This window comes from Thunnus albacares, chromosome 10, assembly GCF_914725855.1.
Source record: "Thunnus albacares chromosome 10, fThuAlb1.1, whole genome shotgun sequence".
Lineage (NCBI taxonomy): Eukaryota > Metazoa > Chordata > Actinopteri > Scombriformes > Scombridae > Thunnus > Thunnus albacares.
This window is the reverse complement of record NC_058115.1, coordinates 16,707,329-16,725,559: the sequence shown is the minus strand read 5'-3', so window position 1 is coordinate 16,725,559 and position 18,231 is coordinate 16,707,329. Positions and strand designations below refer to the sequence as shown.

General features: G+C 40.2%; 5 protein-coding genes across 6 annotated transcripts in view; all 5 read right to left on the bottom strand.

Annotated features, from left to right (window-relative positions):
* Positions 1–18,231, bottom strand: part of LOC122990858 (protocadherin gamma-C5-like) — a 293,120-nt gene that overhangs the window by 259,706 nt on the left and 15,183 nt on the right. The window lies entirely within an intron of this gene.
* On the bottom strand, positions 39–4,117 carry LOC122990913 (protocadherin beta-15-like). Its single transcript, XM_044364487.1, has 2 exons — positions 1,493–4,117; positions 39–47 (listed from the first exon to the last, which is right to left on the bottom strand). Exons 1-2 carry the CDS (start codon positions 3,884–3,886, stop codon positions 39–41), a joined length of 2,403 nt encoding a protein of 800 aa, XP_044220422.1. The 5' UTR covers positions 3,887–4,117.
* Positions 5,380–7,987, bottom strand: LOC122990864 (protocadherin beta-16-like). Its single transcript, XM_044364430.1, has one exon. The coding sequence runs from the start codon at positions 7,899–7,901 to the stop codon at positions 5,409–5,411; it is 2,493 nt and encodes an 830-aa protein (XP_044220365.1). The 5' UTR covers positions 7,902–7,987; the 3' UTR covers positions 5,380–5,408.
* Positions 9,682–12,329, bottom strand: LOC122990879 (protocadherin beta-16-like). The gene has a single exon (XM_044364447.1). The coding sequence runs from the start codon at positions 12,150–12,152 to the stop codon at positions 9,711–9,713; it is 2,442 nt and encodes an 813-aa protein (XP_044220382.1). The 5' UTR covers positions 12,153–12,329; the 3' UTR covers positions 9,682–9,710.
* On the bottom strand, positions 14,889–17,700 carry LOC122990883 (protocadherin beta-6-like). The gene has a single exon (XM_044364450.1). The coding sequence runs from the start codon at positions 17,451–17,453 to the stop codon at positions 15,021–15,023; it is 2,433 nt and encodes an 810-aa protein (XP_044220385.1). The 5' UTR covers positions 17,454–17,700; the 3' UTR covers positions 14,889–15,020.

The window sequence follows — 18,231 nt, the reverse complement described above, 5'->3', positions numbered from 1 at the left end:
AATGGGTGGTGTGCAAAACAGGCTGAATATTTAACTCCTTAGCTGGTCTATAGTGACACCGTGAGTACAAATCAAGAACAACAGTTTTACTAAAGTGATGCAAATTTTTTAAGAAATTAACACGTCGTTTGATGTTAAGGCTTGAATAAAAACGATTTTAATAAGGTAATCAAAGTGTCACGAGGAGCTGCTAAGTATTTTTGTTCATTTCTTTAAGTGATATATGTGTTCTTTGTCTCATGAGGCTTCATAAAAGAGATTGCGTCTCTTCCTAAAGCAATCTACCTAAAGTATTTCATAACACAACGTTCCCCAAATATTAAACGATGTTTGACCACAGATCATGTCCTTCTGAGTTCCATGCTCAATACTCCAGGTTCGCTGAGAAACTAATATCAAGTATAATCTCGCGCGCTCTCTTTCTCAGGATAAAAGATAATACATTCCATTATTTTTGTTGAAACATGAAAATCTCTACCTCCAGCTTCCTTAAAAGACTACTTGAATTGCTTAACACTATCTGATTAAACACCACTGATGCATCCAAAACAACACAAATACAAAAATGCCAAATAGATGCTAGAGAGAATGCACTTTATGGTGCGACGGTGGAAAGAATACGCTTTTGACATTTTTTTCGGTGAGACTTAAAACACAGCGTTGCAACGATTCTTCTGGCAAATTAGACAAAAGTTGATAACTGTAAATTTAAGGTAATTCCTACATAAGATATAATTACAGACATGAAAGTTTACTTGCTGACGAGAAACATTTCACGTATTTCACCGACGTGATTTCACTCCTCCCTGTTTTTTCCTCACAGTAAAGTGTAGCTGCAATACAGAGTTCAAATGTGACTCTAAACGTGGACATAGACCTCTCAGGTTAAATTGACAAAGTTGTTATGAAAACTATAGTCTAAAAAATTTCAAAAGGAAGAAAAAAAGACAATTAAGTTGCTCTTGAAAATGCATCACAAAAGCATCAGCGAGGTTCAGCATCAAGGACAGAGACACAAAGAACAAGATGTAGCTCTACTCGAGAGGCAACGCCGAGACCCCAATTCAGTGTTAATAGTAATGGTATTTTCAGAAAAAAAGATAAGAGTGACAACATGAACAGCCCCTACTCGAATGACCACAGAATTGGAAATATCAATATGCTACGTTGGAAAACTCTAAGCGATTGAAAAATAGCAAATAAAACATTACTATTTGACATACTCCACAATGCATAGTCACGTCTGCTTTAGAAACAAATGAACGCAATTACTATACAGTGGACCACTCCATTTATAATTAAAATAATTTACACAAGATAGCTTGACAAATACAGCCATCAAAAGCCTGAATCAACTCATATGTTACATTGTCTAAATAAATTAAAATGAAGAAAACAGACAAGAAAGGGAAGTGCAAATTGTAACCGAAAAGGTATTCGCTGAATCCTTAATGTACAAGTACATCAAACGATATGTGGCACCTGTTCCTACCTCAGGAGAGCGATCACAATCCCCAAACACCTCATCAAAGTCTGATGGACTCTTCCTCAGAGTCTGGTCAGCAGGCAGAGTGTTGTCATTGTAAGATGTCACGAACTTAAAGTCACTGGTTCTAGACCCTGTTGTCAAGTAGGCGTCATAATTATAAGTGCTGCGTAAAGTTCCTGTGCCGTCAACATCTGCGTAATTAGGAGGGAGATAAGCGCTGGGGATGGCAACTGCTCCATCAAACAACAGTCTGGGCTTTCTCCTGCGACAAAACCTCACACCCAGGATGATGATAATGAAGGTCAGAAAAAAAGTGGACACAGACACCAGCGCGATGATCAGATAAGAGGTCAGTTTGGAATTCTTCTCATCATAAGAAATATCCTTCAGTTCTGGGACCTCAGCCAAGTTATCAGAAATAAGTAAATACATGGAACAGGTGGCAGAGAGAGAGGGCTGTCCGTTATCTTTCACTGACACAATAAGGTTCTGTTTCATGCTGTCAGATTCAGAAATGTCCCGCTGTGTCCTGATCTCTCCGCTGTGGAGACCAATACTGAAAAGTCCCGGATCAGTGGATTTGACTATATGATAGGACAGCCAGGCGTTCTGTCCGGAGTCCGCGTCCACCGCTATCACTTTGGACACCAGAGAACCTCCATGTGCAGCTTTGGGGACCAGCTCGGTCATGAAGGAGTTGCCCTCCGGGGCGGGGTACAGTATCTGAGGAGAGTTGTCATTCACATCCGATATGAACACACTGACGGTCACGTTGCTGCTGAGCGGAGGAGAACCGTTGTCTCTGGCCATCACGTGGACTTTAAAACTCCTCAACTGTTCATAATCAAACGACCTCACAGCGTGGATCACCCCCGTGTCTCCGTTAACAGATAGATAGGAGGACACCGGGGCTCCGTTCACTTCACCGGGAAATAGAGAATAAATCACTGTACCGTTTTGTCTCCAGTCGGGGTCTCGAGCAGTAACGGAACATAAAGTGGAGCCAGGTTTGTTATTTTCAGTCACATATGCGCTGTAGGACTGTTCCTCAAACACAGGTGGGTTGTCGTTGATGTCTGCTACAGATAACTGAACAGTTTTAGAGGAGGACAGAGGTGGAGAGCCCTCGTCAGTGGCAGTGATTGTAATGTTGTAATCAGATACAAGTTCACGGTCCAGTTGTCCTGTAGTCACCAGAGAATAATAGTTTTTAATAGAAGGAACCAACTTAAAAGGGGCATTATGCTGAATGGAGCAGCGGACCTGTCGGTTATTCTCAGAGTCTCTGTCCTGCACATTAATGATGCCCACCTCTGTACCAGGTGACACATTCTCAGGTATGGGATTGGTGAGTGATTTAAGATATATTACAGGGGCGTTATCATTTACATCAGTGATATCAATAATTACTTTTGCTTCTGAAGAGAGACCATAACCATCTTTGGCCTCAACAAACACTTCATATATCTGTCCCTCTTCATAATCTATGTCACCCATCACAATAATTTCTCCTGTTTTCTGATCTAGTGAAAAAAGATTTTGAGATTTATCGGAGAGTCTGCTAAATTCATATGTCACCTCTCCATTGACACCTTCGTCTGCGTCTGATGCACTTACGGTGATAATTGGGGATTTCAAAGATGAGTTTTCCGGTAACGTAGCTGTATATACGGCCTGAGTAAAAACTGGGGCGTTATCATTAGCATCAAGCACAATGACGTGTATGATTACAGTCCCGGATCTCTGAGGAGAGCCACCATCTACAGCCGTAAGCAATAATTTCATTTCCTGCTGCTCCTCTCGGTCTAACTCCTTATCTAAAACCAGCTCACCATATTTTCTACCAGCACTTGTTGTCTGAATACTGAATACAAAATGGTCGTTTTGTTGCAAAATGTAGCTTTCAACAGAATTCTTGCCTATATCTGCATCGTGTGCTGCATTAACGCGATATCTGGCTCCTTTCACAGCTGATTCTCCGATTTCTAGCTTCACCACATCTTTGGGGAAAACTGGTGAATTATCGTTTACGTCTTGCACCTGCAGGGACAACCGATGTAACTCCAAGGGATTCTCCAAAAGCAAGTCGAATTTAAGAACACATGAAGGCTTTTCTCCACAATGCTCCTCTCTGTCTATTCGTTCCTCAACGAATAAATCCCCGCTTCGAAGGTTAATCCCGCAATACTGTCTGTCGTTTCCTTCCATGTCAACACGAGCTTTGCGAGCAGACAGTCTGCCCACCTCCAATCCGAGATCCTTGGCGATATTTCCAATAACAGATCCGCGTTTCAGCTCCTCCTGTACAGAGTAGCTCAGGTCTCCGTGTGCGTAATGCACCACAACAAAGAAAAAGACAAAGCCAAAGCTTTGAAGAACGCGCCGCCTGTGCATCATCTTCAAACAGTATTACACAAATTAAAACACGGTAGTTTCAAGCATGAGAAATACGTTATTCGATGATTACATATATGTTCCTCCCAAGCATTTGTCGTCTGTGTGAAAGGATAGAGTGAACACAGGGGTGGTCGTATCCAGTAATGGGTGGTGTGCAAAACAGGCTGAATATTTAACTCCTTAGCTGGTCTATAGTGACACCGTGAGTACAAATCAAGAACAACAGTTTTACTGAAGTGATGCATTTTTTTTTAGAAATTAACACGTCGTTTGATTTTAAGGCTTGAATAAAAACGATTTTAATAAGGTAATCAAAGTGTCACGAGGAGCTGCTATGTCTTTTTGTTCATTTCTTTAAGTGATATATGTGTTCTTTGTCTCATGAGGGTTCATAAAAGAGATTGCGTCTCCTCCTAAAGCAATCTACCTAAAGTATTTCATAACACAACGTTCCCCAAATATTAAACGATGTTTGACCACAGATCATGTCCTTCTGAGTTCCATGCTCAATACTCCAGGTTCGCTGAGAAACTAACATCAAGTATAATCTCGCGCGCTCTCTTTCTCAGGATAAAAGATAATACATTCCATTATTTTTGTTGAAACATGAAAATCTCTACCTCCAGCTTCCTTAAAAGACTACTTGAATTGCTTAACACTATCTGATTAAACACCACTGATGCATCCAAAAACAATACAAATACAAAAATGCCAAATAGATGCTAGAGAGTATGCACTTTATGGTGCGACGGTGGAAAGAATACGCTTTTGACATTTTTTTCGGTGGGATTTAAAACAAAGGCTTGCAACGATTCTTCTGGCAAATTAGACAAAAGTTGATAACTGTAAATTTAAAGTAATTCGTACATAAGATACAATTACAGACATGAAAGTTTACTTGCTGACCGGAAACATTTCACTTATTTCACCGACGTGATTTCACTCCTCCCTGTTTTTCCTCACAGTAAAATGTAGCTGCAATACAGAGTTCAAATGTGACTCTAAACGTGGACATAGACCTCTCAGGTTAAATTGACAAAGTTGTTATGAAAACTATAGTCTAAAAAATTTCAAAAGGAAGAAGAAAAGACAGGTAAGTTGCTCTTGAAAATGCATCACAAAAGCATCAGCGAGGTTCAGCACCAAGGACAGAGACACAAAGAACAAGCTGTAGCTCTACTCGAGAGGCAACGCCGAGACCCCAATTCAGTGTTAAGAGTAATGGTATTTTCAGAAAAAAGATAAGAGTAACAACATGAACAGCCCCTACTCGAATGACCACAGAATTGGAAATATCAATATGCTACGTTGGAAAACTCTAAGCGATTGAAAAATAGCAAATAAAACATTACTATTTAACATACTCCACAATGCATAGTCACGTCTGCTTTAGAAACAAATGAACGCAATTACTATACAGTGGACCACTCCATTTATAGTTAAAATAATTTACACAAGATAGCTTGACAAATACAGCCATCAAAAGTCTGAATCAACTCATATGTTACACTGTGTAAATAAATTAAAATAAAGAAAACAGACAAGAAAGGGAAGTGCAAATTGTAACCGAAAAGGTATTCGCTGAATCCTTAATGTACAAGTACATCAAACGATATGTGGCACCTGTTCCTACCTCAGGAGAGCGATCACAATCCCCAAACACCTCAGCAAAGTCTGATGGACTTTTCCTCAGAGTCTGGTCAGCAGGCAGAGTGTTGTCATTGTAAGATGTTACGAACTTAAAGTCACTGGTTCTAGACCCTGTTGTCAAGTAGGCGTCATAATTATAAGTGCTGCGTAAAGTTCCTGTGCCGTCAACATCTGCGTAATGAGGAGGGAGATAAGCGCTGGGGATGGCAACTGCTCCATCAAACAACAGTCTGGGCTTTCTCCTGCGACAAAACCTCACACCCAGGATGATGATAATGAAGGTCAGAAAAAAGGTGGACACAGACACCAGCGCGATGATCAGATAAGAGGTCAGCTTGGAATTCTTCTCATCATAAGAAATATCCTTCAGTTCTGGGACCTCAGCCAAGTTATCAGAAATAAGTAAATACATGGAACAGGTGGCAGAGAGAGAGGGCTGTCCGTTATCTTTCACGGACACAATAAGGTTCTGTTTCATGCTGTCAGATTCAGAAATGTCCCGCTGTGTCCTGATCTCTCCGCTGTGGACACCAATACTGAAAAGTCCCGGATCAGTGGATTTGACTATATGATAGGACAGCCAGGCGTTCTGTCCGGAGTCCGCGTCCACCGCTATCACTTTGGACACCAGAGAGCCTCCGTGTGCAGCTTTGGGGACCAGCTCGGTCATGAAGGAGTTGCCCTCCGGGGCGGGGTACAGTATCTGAGGAGAGTTGTCATTCACATCCGATATGAACACACTGACGGTCACGTTGCTGCTGAGCGGAGGAGAACCGTTGTCTCTGGCCATCACGTGCACTTTAAAACTCCTCAACTGTTCATAATCAAACGACCTCACAGCGTGGATCACCCCCGTGTCTCCGTTAACAGATACATAGGAGGACACCGGGGCTCCGTTCACCTCACCAGGTAACAGAGAATAAATCACTGTGCCGTTTTGTCTCCAGTCAGGGTCTCGAGCAGTAACGGAAGATAGAGTGGAGCCAGGTTTGTTATTTTCAGTCACATAAGCGCTGTAGGACTGTTCCTCAAACACAGGTGGGTTGTCGTTGATGTCTGCTACAGATAACTGAACAGTTTTAGAGGAGGACAGAGGTGGAGAGCCTTCGTCACTGGCGGTGATTGTAATGTTGTAATCAGACACTAGTTCACGGTCCAGTTGTCCTGTAGTCACCAGAGAATAGTAGTTTTTAATAGAAGGAACCAACTTAAAAGGGACGTTTTGCTGAATGGAGCAGCGGACCTGTCGGTTATTCTCAGAGTCTCTGTCCTGTACATTAATGATGCCCACCTCTGTACCAGGTGACACATTCTCAGGTATGGGACTGTTGAGTGATTTTAGATATATAACCGGGGCGTTATCATTCACATCAGTAACATCTATAATGACTTTGGCATAAGAAGTTAATCCCAAACCATCTTTTGCTGTGACACGCAGCTCAAATGATGACACTGATTCAAAATCAATCGCAGTCATCAATTTTATACCGCCTGTCTTGTGATCTATGGTAAACATTGACTTAACATCCTCTGAAATGTGTCCAAAATCATATGTAACATCTCCATTTAGTCCCTCATCTGCATCAGTAGCACTTACTGTAAGCACGACCGTACCTAGTGGAGAGTTTTCAGGCAGACTGGTTTTATAAACAGCCTGGTCGAACACTGGGACGTTATCATTAGCATCCAGTACAGTGATGTGAATGACCACAGTACCTGACTTTTGAGGGGAACCACCATCCACAGCTGTAAGAAGCAGATTAATTTCCTTTAAAGTTTCACGGTCAAGCTCTTTGTTAAGGACGAGTTCCACAGAATTTGTTCCAACGCCCAAAATAAAATTCTCATTCTGCTGCAGGTTGTACGTCTGAACTGAATATTTGCCTATGTCCGCATCATGTGCTTCTTCTATTGGAAAACGAGCACCTTTTGCCGCTGATTCACTAATATCTATATGAATCAGATCTTTATTAAATTGTGGAGAGTTATCATTTATGTCCTGGACATGAAGGTTAATTCGATGCAACTCTAATGGATTCTCTAACATCAGTTCCTGTTTTAACACGCAGGATGCTTTGTCTCCACAAAGGCCCTCTCTGTCAATCCTCTCGGCTACAGTCAGATCCCCGTTCGTTAGGTTTATGTCACAATAAAGCTTGGCGCTCCCATCGGTATCAATGCGGGCCTTTCGAAAGGATAGTCTGTTTGCATCAAGGCCCAGGTCTTTGGCGATATTTCCGATCACGGATCCGCGTCTCACCTCCTCCGGAAAAGAATAGCTTATATCTCCATTGGCAAAATACAAAGACAAGAGAAGTAAAGCCACGACACCGTTTTGTAATGGGAATGCAGTGATAGCCATCATGGCGCCGAACTGAGACAGTTCACGTTTCCTAGTCAGTGTACAATACCACAGCCAAAAAATAAGGATTTAGACCCAAATCGACACAATACAAGTCCCAGTCTCTGCCTCTCTGGACGATCAACTGCAGCGTCTCAAGTCACATTATGTGTCGACAACAGTGGGTGGATACATGGACACACAATCATTTACAGCTAGTGAAGAGCGACATCGTGAGTCTCCTCTAGAAATTACATGCTGTTTTTCTATCTGTCTTTACAAACCGTACAATAATGAACACAGATTTCTATGAAGAAAACATTAATTTTAAACGGAAATATGTCCTGAGACTTGTTAACAGGATCAAACCTACAGGGCACTTCTAAATCAACAGCCTTATTTCACTGGGGGATCTCATATTGAGTGCTGCTTTTAGGTGTGAAAAATACTCATATTTGCATAAACATTTATATCCCCGTTTAAAAAAATATGTCTACCACGTTTAGCTTTTAGCGATTGGATCTTTGTGCTTAAATATTTCTTGAAATGATATGACAGCTATCCACACAACTGCGTTGGCCTCATATTATAATTTATTTGTAAAAAGTAAGAAAGATGACATCCTTTAATTTTTTTTTTCTCAAACACTGAAATTGTTAAATAAATTACCAACTAACTTGTTTAATTAATGTAAGGAATGATTTAAGCCTAATGACAAATTACTTTTTACTGACATTTCATTAAATTCTAGAGAGGAAAAACAAGGGGAAATTAACAAGTTATTAAGGGCACAAAAAGAATAAAACTGGTTTAATTGCAATCACTTTGATTAATTCCACTACAATCTTGCACAGGCTACGCAGTGGTTACAAAATCCCACAACTCTGACAAAGAGCTAGACTTTACTGCAAAGCGCAACTGAAAATGGAAACAAATTCATGACCATTCAAAGACTAGCAAATAAAAAAACATACAGGTAAAAAGGAAATAGGTTGCATATCTGCGACCTAAATATGAATATGACATTAGAAATATATAGAGAAACATTGAGGATTTGTTACTCGTGAAGGCTCCTCAAAACTGAAACACATGTAGTTTTACTGTAGAAGATGATGTACTGCATACATGAAAGATAACCAACGAGACCCCTTCAAACATAGGTTATAACATGATTTACAGGGTATGGGTTATTTTCTGTGAGCAAAGAAAGAAAGAAAAGAGTCTATCTGAACAACATATCCTTACCCACAACAACAAACACTGAGACAAGTTTAAATGTTCCCTCAAAAGTTAAATTAGTCAACACAATCAAGGAAATTATCATCAATGAAAAAGTTTCCAATACTTTAAAGAGGAAGATTTGATATGACTCTGATTCCTGTAAACATATTGGAAATAACCAAACTTTTATGAAAATGAAACATATCAGCATTCAATAAATGTGCGAAGATTTAACAACCTCACCTAGAATCGAGTCTCGAAGTGTGTCCATCTACAAAAATGGCTGTAAAGGCAGCCACAAATGCAACCAAATACAACTACTCTGTAATGGAAACAAACTGAATCTAATAAAAGATTTAGTATTGAAATGAATTAGTAAATGTTTCTGGGAAAAATTGGGATTCCTGATTAATTGCTAATGTCATAACTGTTTTAGAACTCCAACGATTGACGTTTTTTCTAAATCCAATTTTTCTAATGACAAATCTTTACAACGTATAGACACTGGAGGAATATGCTTTTCTGATATTTTTTTAAATGATCAACATAAATTTCACACTGCTAGTCACAAATTTGAAAAAAAAGATGTCGTTTTTTTGATAAAATAATGGATCAGATGTTTGGTACTCTTACCTCAGGAGAATTATCACAATCCCCAAACACTTCAGCAAAGTCTGATGGACTTTTCCTCAGAGTCTGGTCAGCAGGCAGAGTGTTGTCATTGTAAGATGTTACGAACTTAAAGTCACTGGTTCTAGATCCTGTTGTCAAGTAGGCGTCATAATTATAAGTGCTGCGTAAAGTTCCTGTGCCGTCAACATCTGCGTAATTAGGAGGGAGATACGCGCTGGGGATGGCAACTGCTCCATCAAACAACAATCTGGGCTTTCTCCTGCGACAAAACCTCACACCCAGGATGATGATAATGAAGGTCAGAAAAAAGGTGGAAACTGACACCAGCGCGATGATCAGATAAGAGGTCAGTTTGGAATTCTTCTCATCATAAGAAATATCCTTCAGTTCTGGGACCTCAGCCAAGTTATCAGAAATAAGTAAATACATGGAACAGGTGGCAGAGAGAGAGGGCTGTCCGTTATCTTTCACTGCCACAATGAGGTTCTGTTTCATGTTGTCAGATTCAGAAATGTCCCGCTGTGTCCTGATCTCTCCGCTGTGGAGACCAATACTGAAAAGTCCCGGATCAGTGGATTTGACTATATGATACGACAGCCAGGCGTTCTGTCCGGAGTCCGCGTCCACAGCTATCACTTTGGACACCAGAGAGCCTCCGTGTGCAGCTTTGGGGACCAGCTCGGTCATGAAGGAGTTGCCCTCCGGGGCGGGGTACAGTATCTGAGGAGAGTTATCATTCACATCCGATATGAACACACTGACGGTCACGTTGCTGCTGAGCGGAGGAGAACCATTGTCTCTGGCCATCACGTGGACTTTAAAACTCCGGAACTGTTCATAATCAAACGACCTCACAGCGTGGATCACCCCCGTGTCTCCGTTAACAGATAGATAGGAGGACATCGGGGCTCCATTCACCTCACCAGGTAACAGAGAATAAATCACTGTACCGTTTTGTCTCCAGTCGGGGTCTCGAGCACTAACGGAACATAAAGTGGAGCCAGGTTTGTTATTTTCAGTCACATATGCGCTGTAGGTCTGTTCCTCAAACACAGGTGGGTTGTCGTTGATGTCTGCTACAGATAACTGAACAGTTTTAGAGGAGGACAGAGGTGGAGAGCCCTCGTCAGTGGCAGTGATTGTAATGTTGTAATCAGACACTAGTTCACGGTCCAGTTGTCCCGTAGTCACCAGAGAATAGTAGTTTTTAATAGAAGGAACCAACTTAAAAGGGACGTTTTGTTGAATGGAGCAGCGGACCTGTCGGTTATTCTCAGAGTCTCTGTCCTGCACATTAATGATGCCCACCTCTGTACCAGGTGACACATTCTCAGGTATGGGGTTAGACAGTGATTTCAAGCTGATAGCAGGTGGGTTGTCATTCACGTCTGTTATATCTATAATTACTGTACAATACGAGGTAAGACCTGGTCCATCTTTTGCTCTTATTCGCAGTTCAACGGAGGTCTCAGTTTCATAATCAATAGAGCCGATGACTCTTACCTCTCCTTTCTTAGGATCAAGCGAGAACAAAGAGACATGCTCATCAGATACATGATCAAAATTGTATATAATATCACCGTTGGGTCCCGCGTCTGCATCAGTAGCGCTCACTCTAACAACTAGAGTATCCAAAGGTGCGTTTTCAGGCACGCTGGCTTTATAAATGGCCTGGCTAAACACTGGGGCGTTATCATTAGCATCCAGTACAGTGATGTGTATGATCGCAGTACCTGATCTCTGTGGAGATCCACCATCTATAGCTGTAAGCAGCAATTTTAGTTCTTTCTCTTGTTCCCGGTCTAATTCTTTTACCAAGACCAATTCGGAGTGTTTCCTTCCACTACCCCCTGTATCTACATTAATGGTGAAATGCTCATTATTTTGTAAATTGTAGCGCTGTACAGTATTTGTACCGATATCTGCATCATGGGCTTCCGTGAGTAAGAATCTAGCTCCTTTCACGGCTGATTCTAGTATTTCAAATGAAATCAAGTCCTCACTAAACTGTGGGGCGTTGTCGTTTATATCTTGCACATGAATACTGAGACGATGAAGCTCTAAAGGGTTTTCCAAAACAAGCTCTTCTTTTAAAACGCAAGTCGCCTTCTTACCACAAAGACCCTCCCTGTCGATCCTGTCAGTAACAATCAGATCTCCGGTGCTAAGATTAATGTCGCAATACCGTTTGTCATTCCTGTCTGTGTCAATGCGAGCTTTACGCGAGGAAAGTGTGGGAATCCCAAGGCCGAGATCTTTGGCTATATTTCCAACCACAGACCCGCGTTTCATCTCCTCTGCGATAGAGTAGCTCACATCTCCATACACGAAATGCAGGCTGATGAAAAGGAAAACAACACAACAGCGACTCATAGAAAATCCTCTGTACACCGTATTTCCCATGAGAGAACAAACGTTCATCCTTCCCCGACAAATGATTTCAAACTGATCAAGAACGGTTGTATTCCTTCTTGGACCTTTTGTACCCTCCTCAACCGACAGAAATACCGCAACAAAGCTTTGCAATGGTGGAAAAAAATGGGATGAAGCAGCTGACCTTTTCTGCCTTTATTGGTGCACAGTGACACCAAGAGTTTTATCCAGTTATAGCACTGCAAAGTAAAATAAATTGATAACTGCACTGATTGTTAAGGCATAGGTTTTTTATTATTTAGTCATTTGTTTATTATAACGATAATCTAATACATTGCATATATTTGCTACTATGAATGACCAAACTGTTGTCACTGCTTTATCTTTTGTGTCTGAGTAAGAGGATTCAATGTTATTTAGTGACTACTGAATATTTTTCTGCATTGCATTCTTCATAAGCTGTCTGCAAATAAAAGCAACCCTCAATATCTGCAATACTGCAAAAGACACAGTACTCCAATGCACTCAGTGCTACATTTGATTATTTACTTAAAAAGTGATTAATCCACGTTAAGATGAAATAATGTGCACACAAAGACTCTGATTAAATGCATGAAAAAAATGCGACAGAAAATTGTGCCATGAACCTCAACTAGACAGAGTAAGGTTAAGTAACAATGGCACACAAAGCACAGCACTAAGTAAGTATCAACCATCTCCTTAAGAGACTTTCAAATTAGAGACCAGCACTACTCCCCTCAGCATCACAGAAACAAAAGAGTAACAAACGAGTTAATAAAAAGGGAAACACAGAGACAGAGATCCTCATCAACATTTCTGCAGTGAAAATATTGTTTGAAAGGGGTTTTTTGCTTTTGTTTTGTCTTTGTGTATTATGTAGGAACAGAATATGTTGCATATGTTTGATTAAACATTTGCTTGTAATGCTGATCAAATATACCAAAATCAAATATTACAATTGAAACCTTTGTGTTGTATGTACTGGGTTAAATTAAAGCTGAATGATATATAAATGATGGCTTTGACCTTGTTAAATAGACCACTATAATACAATTGAACAAACAAAAAACATTATCCATTATCATACTAAATATAGGCCTATATTTAGGAGACATTTCACCAATTTAAAATTTTAATTCATAAGTAGGCAAGGCCCCCCCACATGCCATTAGACATTTGAGCTATTAATTGGCCTTCTGAAAGGACAGAATGAACCCCAACTGACACCACATACTTGTATATTCAAATACAACTACTACCAGGCTAGTAAGGTATATTCTTGCACTGGGTACAGTACATGGTACACTAAGAGAACTTTAGTCCCCTATCATGAAATAACTGAGGCATTTTCCTAAGAAAAGACAAACCCTTCCCCACTTGACAATTGCCAGTAAACTACTAATGTAGGTATTAACCTGTGCTTTGATACACCTGAAAATGTCAAAATGAGGTGATAAATGGCCTTAGCCAGAGGGATTTCCTCAGAGTACACACTTTACTGTTTGTTATGCTTTTATGATTTTAGCACAACACCCTTACTGAATCCATATGACTTCTTCTTCTGTATTAATCTGTGTATTATCCTATGAAAATATAGCTGCTACAGCTGTGTAGAAAGTTGATAGAACTCTCCCTAAAAGATGGCATACTGGTGTAACATTATGACTTCGCATATAATAATATTGTAAAAAACAATATTATATATATATATATATATATATATATATATATATATATATATATATATATATATATATATATATATATACACATATATATATACACATATATATATACACATATATATATATATATATATATATACACATATATATATATATATATATATATATATATATATATATATATATATATATATATATATATATATATATATATATATATATATATATATGTACATTGTACTAAACCAAGATATAAAGTGTGTCAGCACTGGTGCCATTCATGGACCCACACTTTTCATTACTAAATGATAGATATGTCGTGCCTCACTGAGCACCAAGGTAATTATATGTCTTAATGCTATTAGCTAAAAGAAAATGAAGTAAATTGCGACAAGTGTCTCTACTAAATTGTGTTATCCAACAAATTTTGAAACTTGTGATCAAGTTTTTGGCAGCGGTTTGCGTTGTCTAAATTCACTCTATTGCCAGATGACAAAGGGTGAATTTTAAGGTTGAAATACCAAATTATAAATTTTGCATGTGTTGCTTTCAATTTATTTGTTTACTCTGTTCCAGGGTACAGTGTGGTGCAAAATGTGCAGGAACAGGAAGAGGGTTTCCTCACTGTACTTCTTTGTGCATGAAAGTATAAAAGGGAAACAAATACACTGACAGTCCAAATGCAATCCACTCTCATGGCAGCTAGGTCTGCAGCATGATGTTTGTGCTGGAATAATCAGAAAGCATAACTGACCAAACATATTTCAAAGAACAAGAGACAAACTATAGAATGTGGCTATAACTCCTGTAGTTTACCTATACTGTAGCCAGTATGGACACAAATACATAGTGTCTAACACATTTCAAAGGCACTGTGCAAATAACTGCGATCTCATTGATGTATAGTTTTTCTGAAGGAAATATTTGCTAGAAAAAGAAGGTTTTGTTATTCTTAGATTAGCCAAACCAGTCAAAAAAAAAACATTAGTCTTGATAGAATTGTTAGAACTTGTTTAGATTAATGTGGAAATATATTGAAAACTTGCATCATAACATGTTACCATAGTGAGCAACGAGGTACAATGAGACAATAGGTGAAAGTTCATAGAGACAATGAAATGGTACAAAAGATGACCATCAAAATATTCAAATGCCTTTATGAAATCCGTTGCAGTTGACAAATTAAATAAACAGGACGAATAGTGGTTAATCAGGAGGCGCAAAGGTATAATATATGTGAACCTACCTCTAAGGAATTGTCTGACTGACCGAATTCGTCAACAAAGTCTGATGGACTTTTCCTCAGAGTCTGGTCAGCAGGCAGAGTGTTGTCATTGTAAGATGTCACGAACTTAAAGTCACTGGTTCTAGACCCTGTTGTCAAGTAGGCGTCATAATTATAAGTGCTGCGTAAAGTCCCTGTACCGTCAACATCTGCGTAATTAGGAGGAAGATAAGCGCTGGGAATGGCAACTGCTCCATCAAACAATAGTCTGGGCTTTCTCCTGCGACAAAACCTCACACCCAGGATGATGATAATGAAGGTCAGAAAAAAGGTGGAAACTGACACCAGCGCGATGATCAGATAAGAGGTCAGTTTGGAATTCTTCTCATCATAAGAAATATCCTTCAGTTCTGGGACCTCAGCCAAGTTATCAGAAATAAGTAAATACATGGAACAGGTGGCAGACAGAGAGGGCTGTCCGTTATCTTTCACTGACACAATAAGGTTCTGTTTCATGCTGTCAGATTCAGAAATGTCCCGTTGTGTCCTGATCTCTCCGCTGTGGAGACCAATACTGAAAAGTCCCGGATCAGTGGATTTGACTATATGATAGGACAGCCAGGCGTTCTGTCCGGAGTCCGCGTCCACCGCTATCACTTTGGACACCAGAGAGCCTCCGTGTGCAGCTTTGGGGACCAGCTCCGTCATGAAGGAGTTGCCCTCCGGGGCGGGGTACAGTATCTGAGGAGAGTTGTCATTCACATCAGATATGAACACACTAACGGTCACGTTGCTGCTGAGCGGAGGAGAACCGTTGTCTCTGGCCATCACGTGCACTTTAAAACTCCTGAACTGTTCATAATCAAACGACCTCACAGCGTGGATCACTCCCGTGTCTCCGTTAACAGATAGACAGGAGGACATCGGGGCTCCATTCACCTCACCAGGCAACAGAGAATAAATCACTGTACCGTTTTGTCTCCAGTCGGGGTCTCGAGCAGTAACGGAACATAAAGTGGAGCCAGGTTTGTTATTTTCAGTCACATATGCGCTGTAGGACTGTTCCTCAAACACAGGTGGGTTGTCGTTGATGTCTGCTACAGATAACTGAACAGTTTTAGAAGAGGACAGAGGTGGAGAACCCTCGTCAGTGGCGATGATTGTAATGTTGTAATCAGACACTAGTTCACGGTCCAGTTGTCCCGTAGTTACCAGAGAATAGTAGTTTTTAATAGAAGGGACTAACATAAAAGGGGCGTTTTGTAGAATGGAGCAGCGGACCTGTCCGTTATTCTCAGAGTCTCTGTCCTGCACGTTAATGATGCCCACCTCTGTACCGGGAGGGGTATCTTCTGGTATGAGATTTCTCAAGGACTTAATAAACGTTAGGGGGGCGTTGTCATTGACATCTGCAACGTCAATTATTAATGTACAGGATGACACTAACCCAAGACCATCCTTGGCTGTAATTTGCATTTCATAGGTGGACAAATCCTCATAATCTATTGGTCCACTCACTCTGACCTCCCCTGTTGCCTGATCAAGAGCAAACAAGTTATTTTCATCAGAAATGTGATCAAACTCATAAGTCACCTTTCCATGTATTCCCTCGTCTGCATCAATTGCGCTAACCGTGAGCACTACAGTGTCCAAAGGAGAGTTTTCGGGAAGACTAGCTTTATAAATGGTTTGGCTAAACACTGGGGCGTTATCATTAGCATCCAGCACAGTAACGTGAATGACTGCAGTACCTGATCTCTGAGGTGTGCCTCCGTCTGTAGCGACAAGCACAATCGTTAGCTCTTGCTGCTGCTCTCTATCCAACTCTTTCTCTAGAACTAATTCGCTGTATTTCCCTCCACCACTCTTTGCAATAACATTTAACCTAAAGTTTTCATTTGCCTCGATACTATAGCCCTGGATAGCGTTTTGCCCGACATCTGCATCGTGGCCCTCATCTAAACGATAGCGACTTCCTTTAGGTGCCGATTCACTAATTTCAAATTTTATTGTATTCTTCTTAAATTGTGGAGAATTATCGTTGATGTCTTGAACGTGAACACTAATGCGGTGCAACTCTAACGGGTTCTCTAAAACAAGTTCCTGTTTTAAAACGCAAGATGCCTTTTTGCCACAAAGTCCCTCTCTGTCAATCCTTTCGACAACAATGATATCTCCCGTACTGAGATTAATGTCACAATACCGTTTGTTGTTCCCGTCTGCATCAATACGAGACTTTCGAGCAGACAGTTTGCTCACATCAAGCCCTATATCTTTCGCTATATTTCCAACAACTGAGCCGCGTTTCATCTCCTCTGGAAAAGAATAGGCCACATCTCCATAAACGGTTTGCAGCGGCAGAAGAAAAACTCCCAAAGAGGCAACCAGGCCGAGCACTGAAAATCCTTTGTATCCCATTTCCCTGGTAGACCAGTTCCGACTCCACCAAAACCAAGACTTGTAAAATAGAAAAAAATACCAGCCAGTCGGAATCTTCTTCGAACAATACGCGCATGTACGATTGTAAATGATGTGACTTCGCTTCTCTCGCCAAAGAACAACCTATCGTGATATGGAAATGTGAATGTCTGTAGTGGTTCATAATGTAGGACAGTTAACTAAACCTGGTAGAGAGCGACACTGTGAGCAAATTGTAGGTATTACAAAAGACTTAAATAATTAAGAATTCTGATGAGAAAGAATAAAAAAACATAGCCTAGGCTGCAGTCAGATTGATACATCAATAAAAGACTATAAGAAAATGTAGATATGAGTTTTCTGTTTTAAATGCCATTATTTAACTCTTTAAAACTGCTTTTATTGCACATCTGTGATGAGAGTGAGAATTGTCCGGGTTAAACTGGTTTCAGCACCATGGATAGATACCTTAGTATAATGTAACTCGCACCATGGACCAGAGCTCATGTTTATCACGGGTGTCATAAGACGTTCAGTACTGCAAAAACGAAATTAATAATGATCCAGCTGTGGTATGTTTTCTGAATACAAAAATTGATAAAAAGCACTTGTATTTCACGGTTAATATAACAGAAATTGAGTACAACATTGGTAAATTTTAAGGATGATACTGGCAATAGGGAGCTAAGGAATACGATGGATTCATGAAAAACCTTACTGGTTCAATATATATAGCTTGACCTAATTGATTTGATACTGTTTCTTTGACAGGACTCAA

What these genes read in the sequence shown, in the direction of transcription:
- LOC122990913 (XM_044364487.1), bottom strand. Translation starts at nt 3,886, where the DNA reads ATGATGCACAGGCGGCGCGTTCTTCAAAGCTTTGGCTTTGTCTTTTTC.
- LOC122990864 (XM_044364430.1), bottom strand. Translation starts at nt 7,901, where the DNA reads ATGATGGCTATCACTGCATTCCCATTACAAAACGGTGTCGTGGCTTTA.
- LOC122990879 (XM_044364447.1), bottom strand. Translation starts at nt 12,152, where the DNA reads ATGAACGTTTGTTCTCTCATGGGAAATACGGTGTACAGAGGATTTTCT.
- LOC122990883 (XM_044364450.1), bottom strand. Translation starts at nt 17,453, where the DNA reads ATGGGATACAAAGGATTTTCAGTGCTCGGCCTGGTTGCCTCTTTGGGA.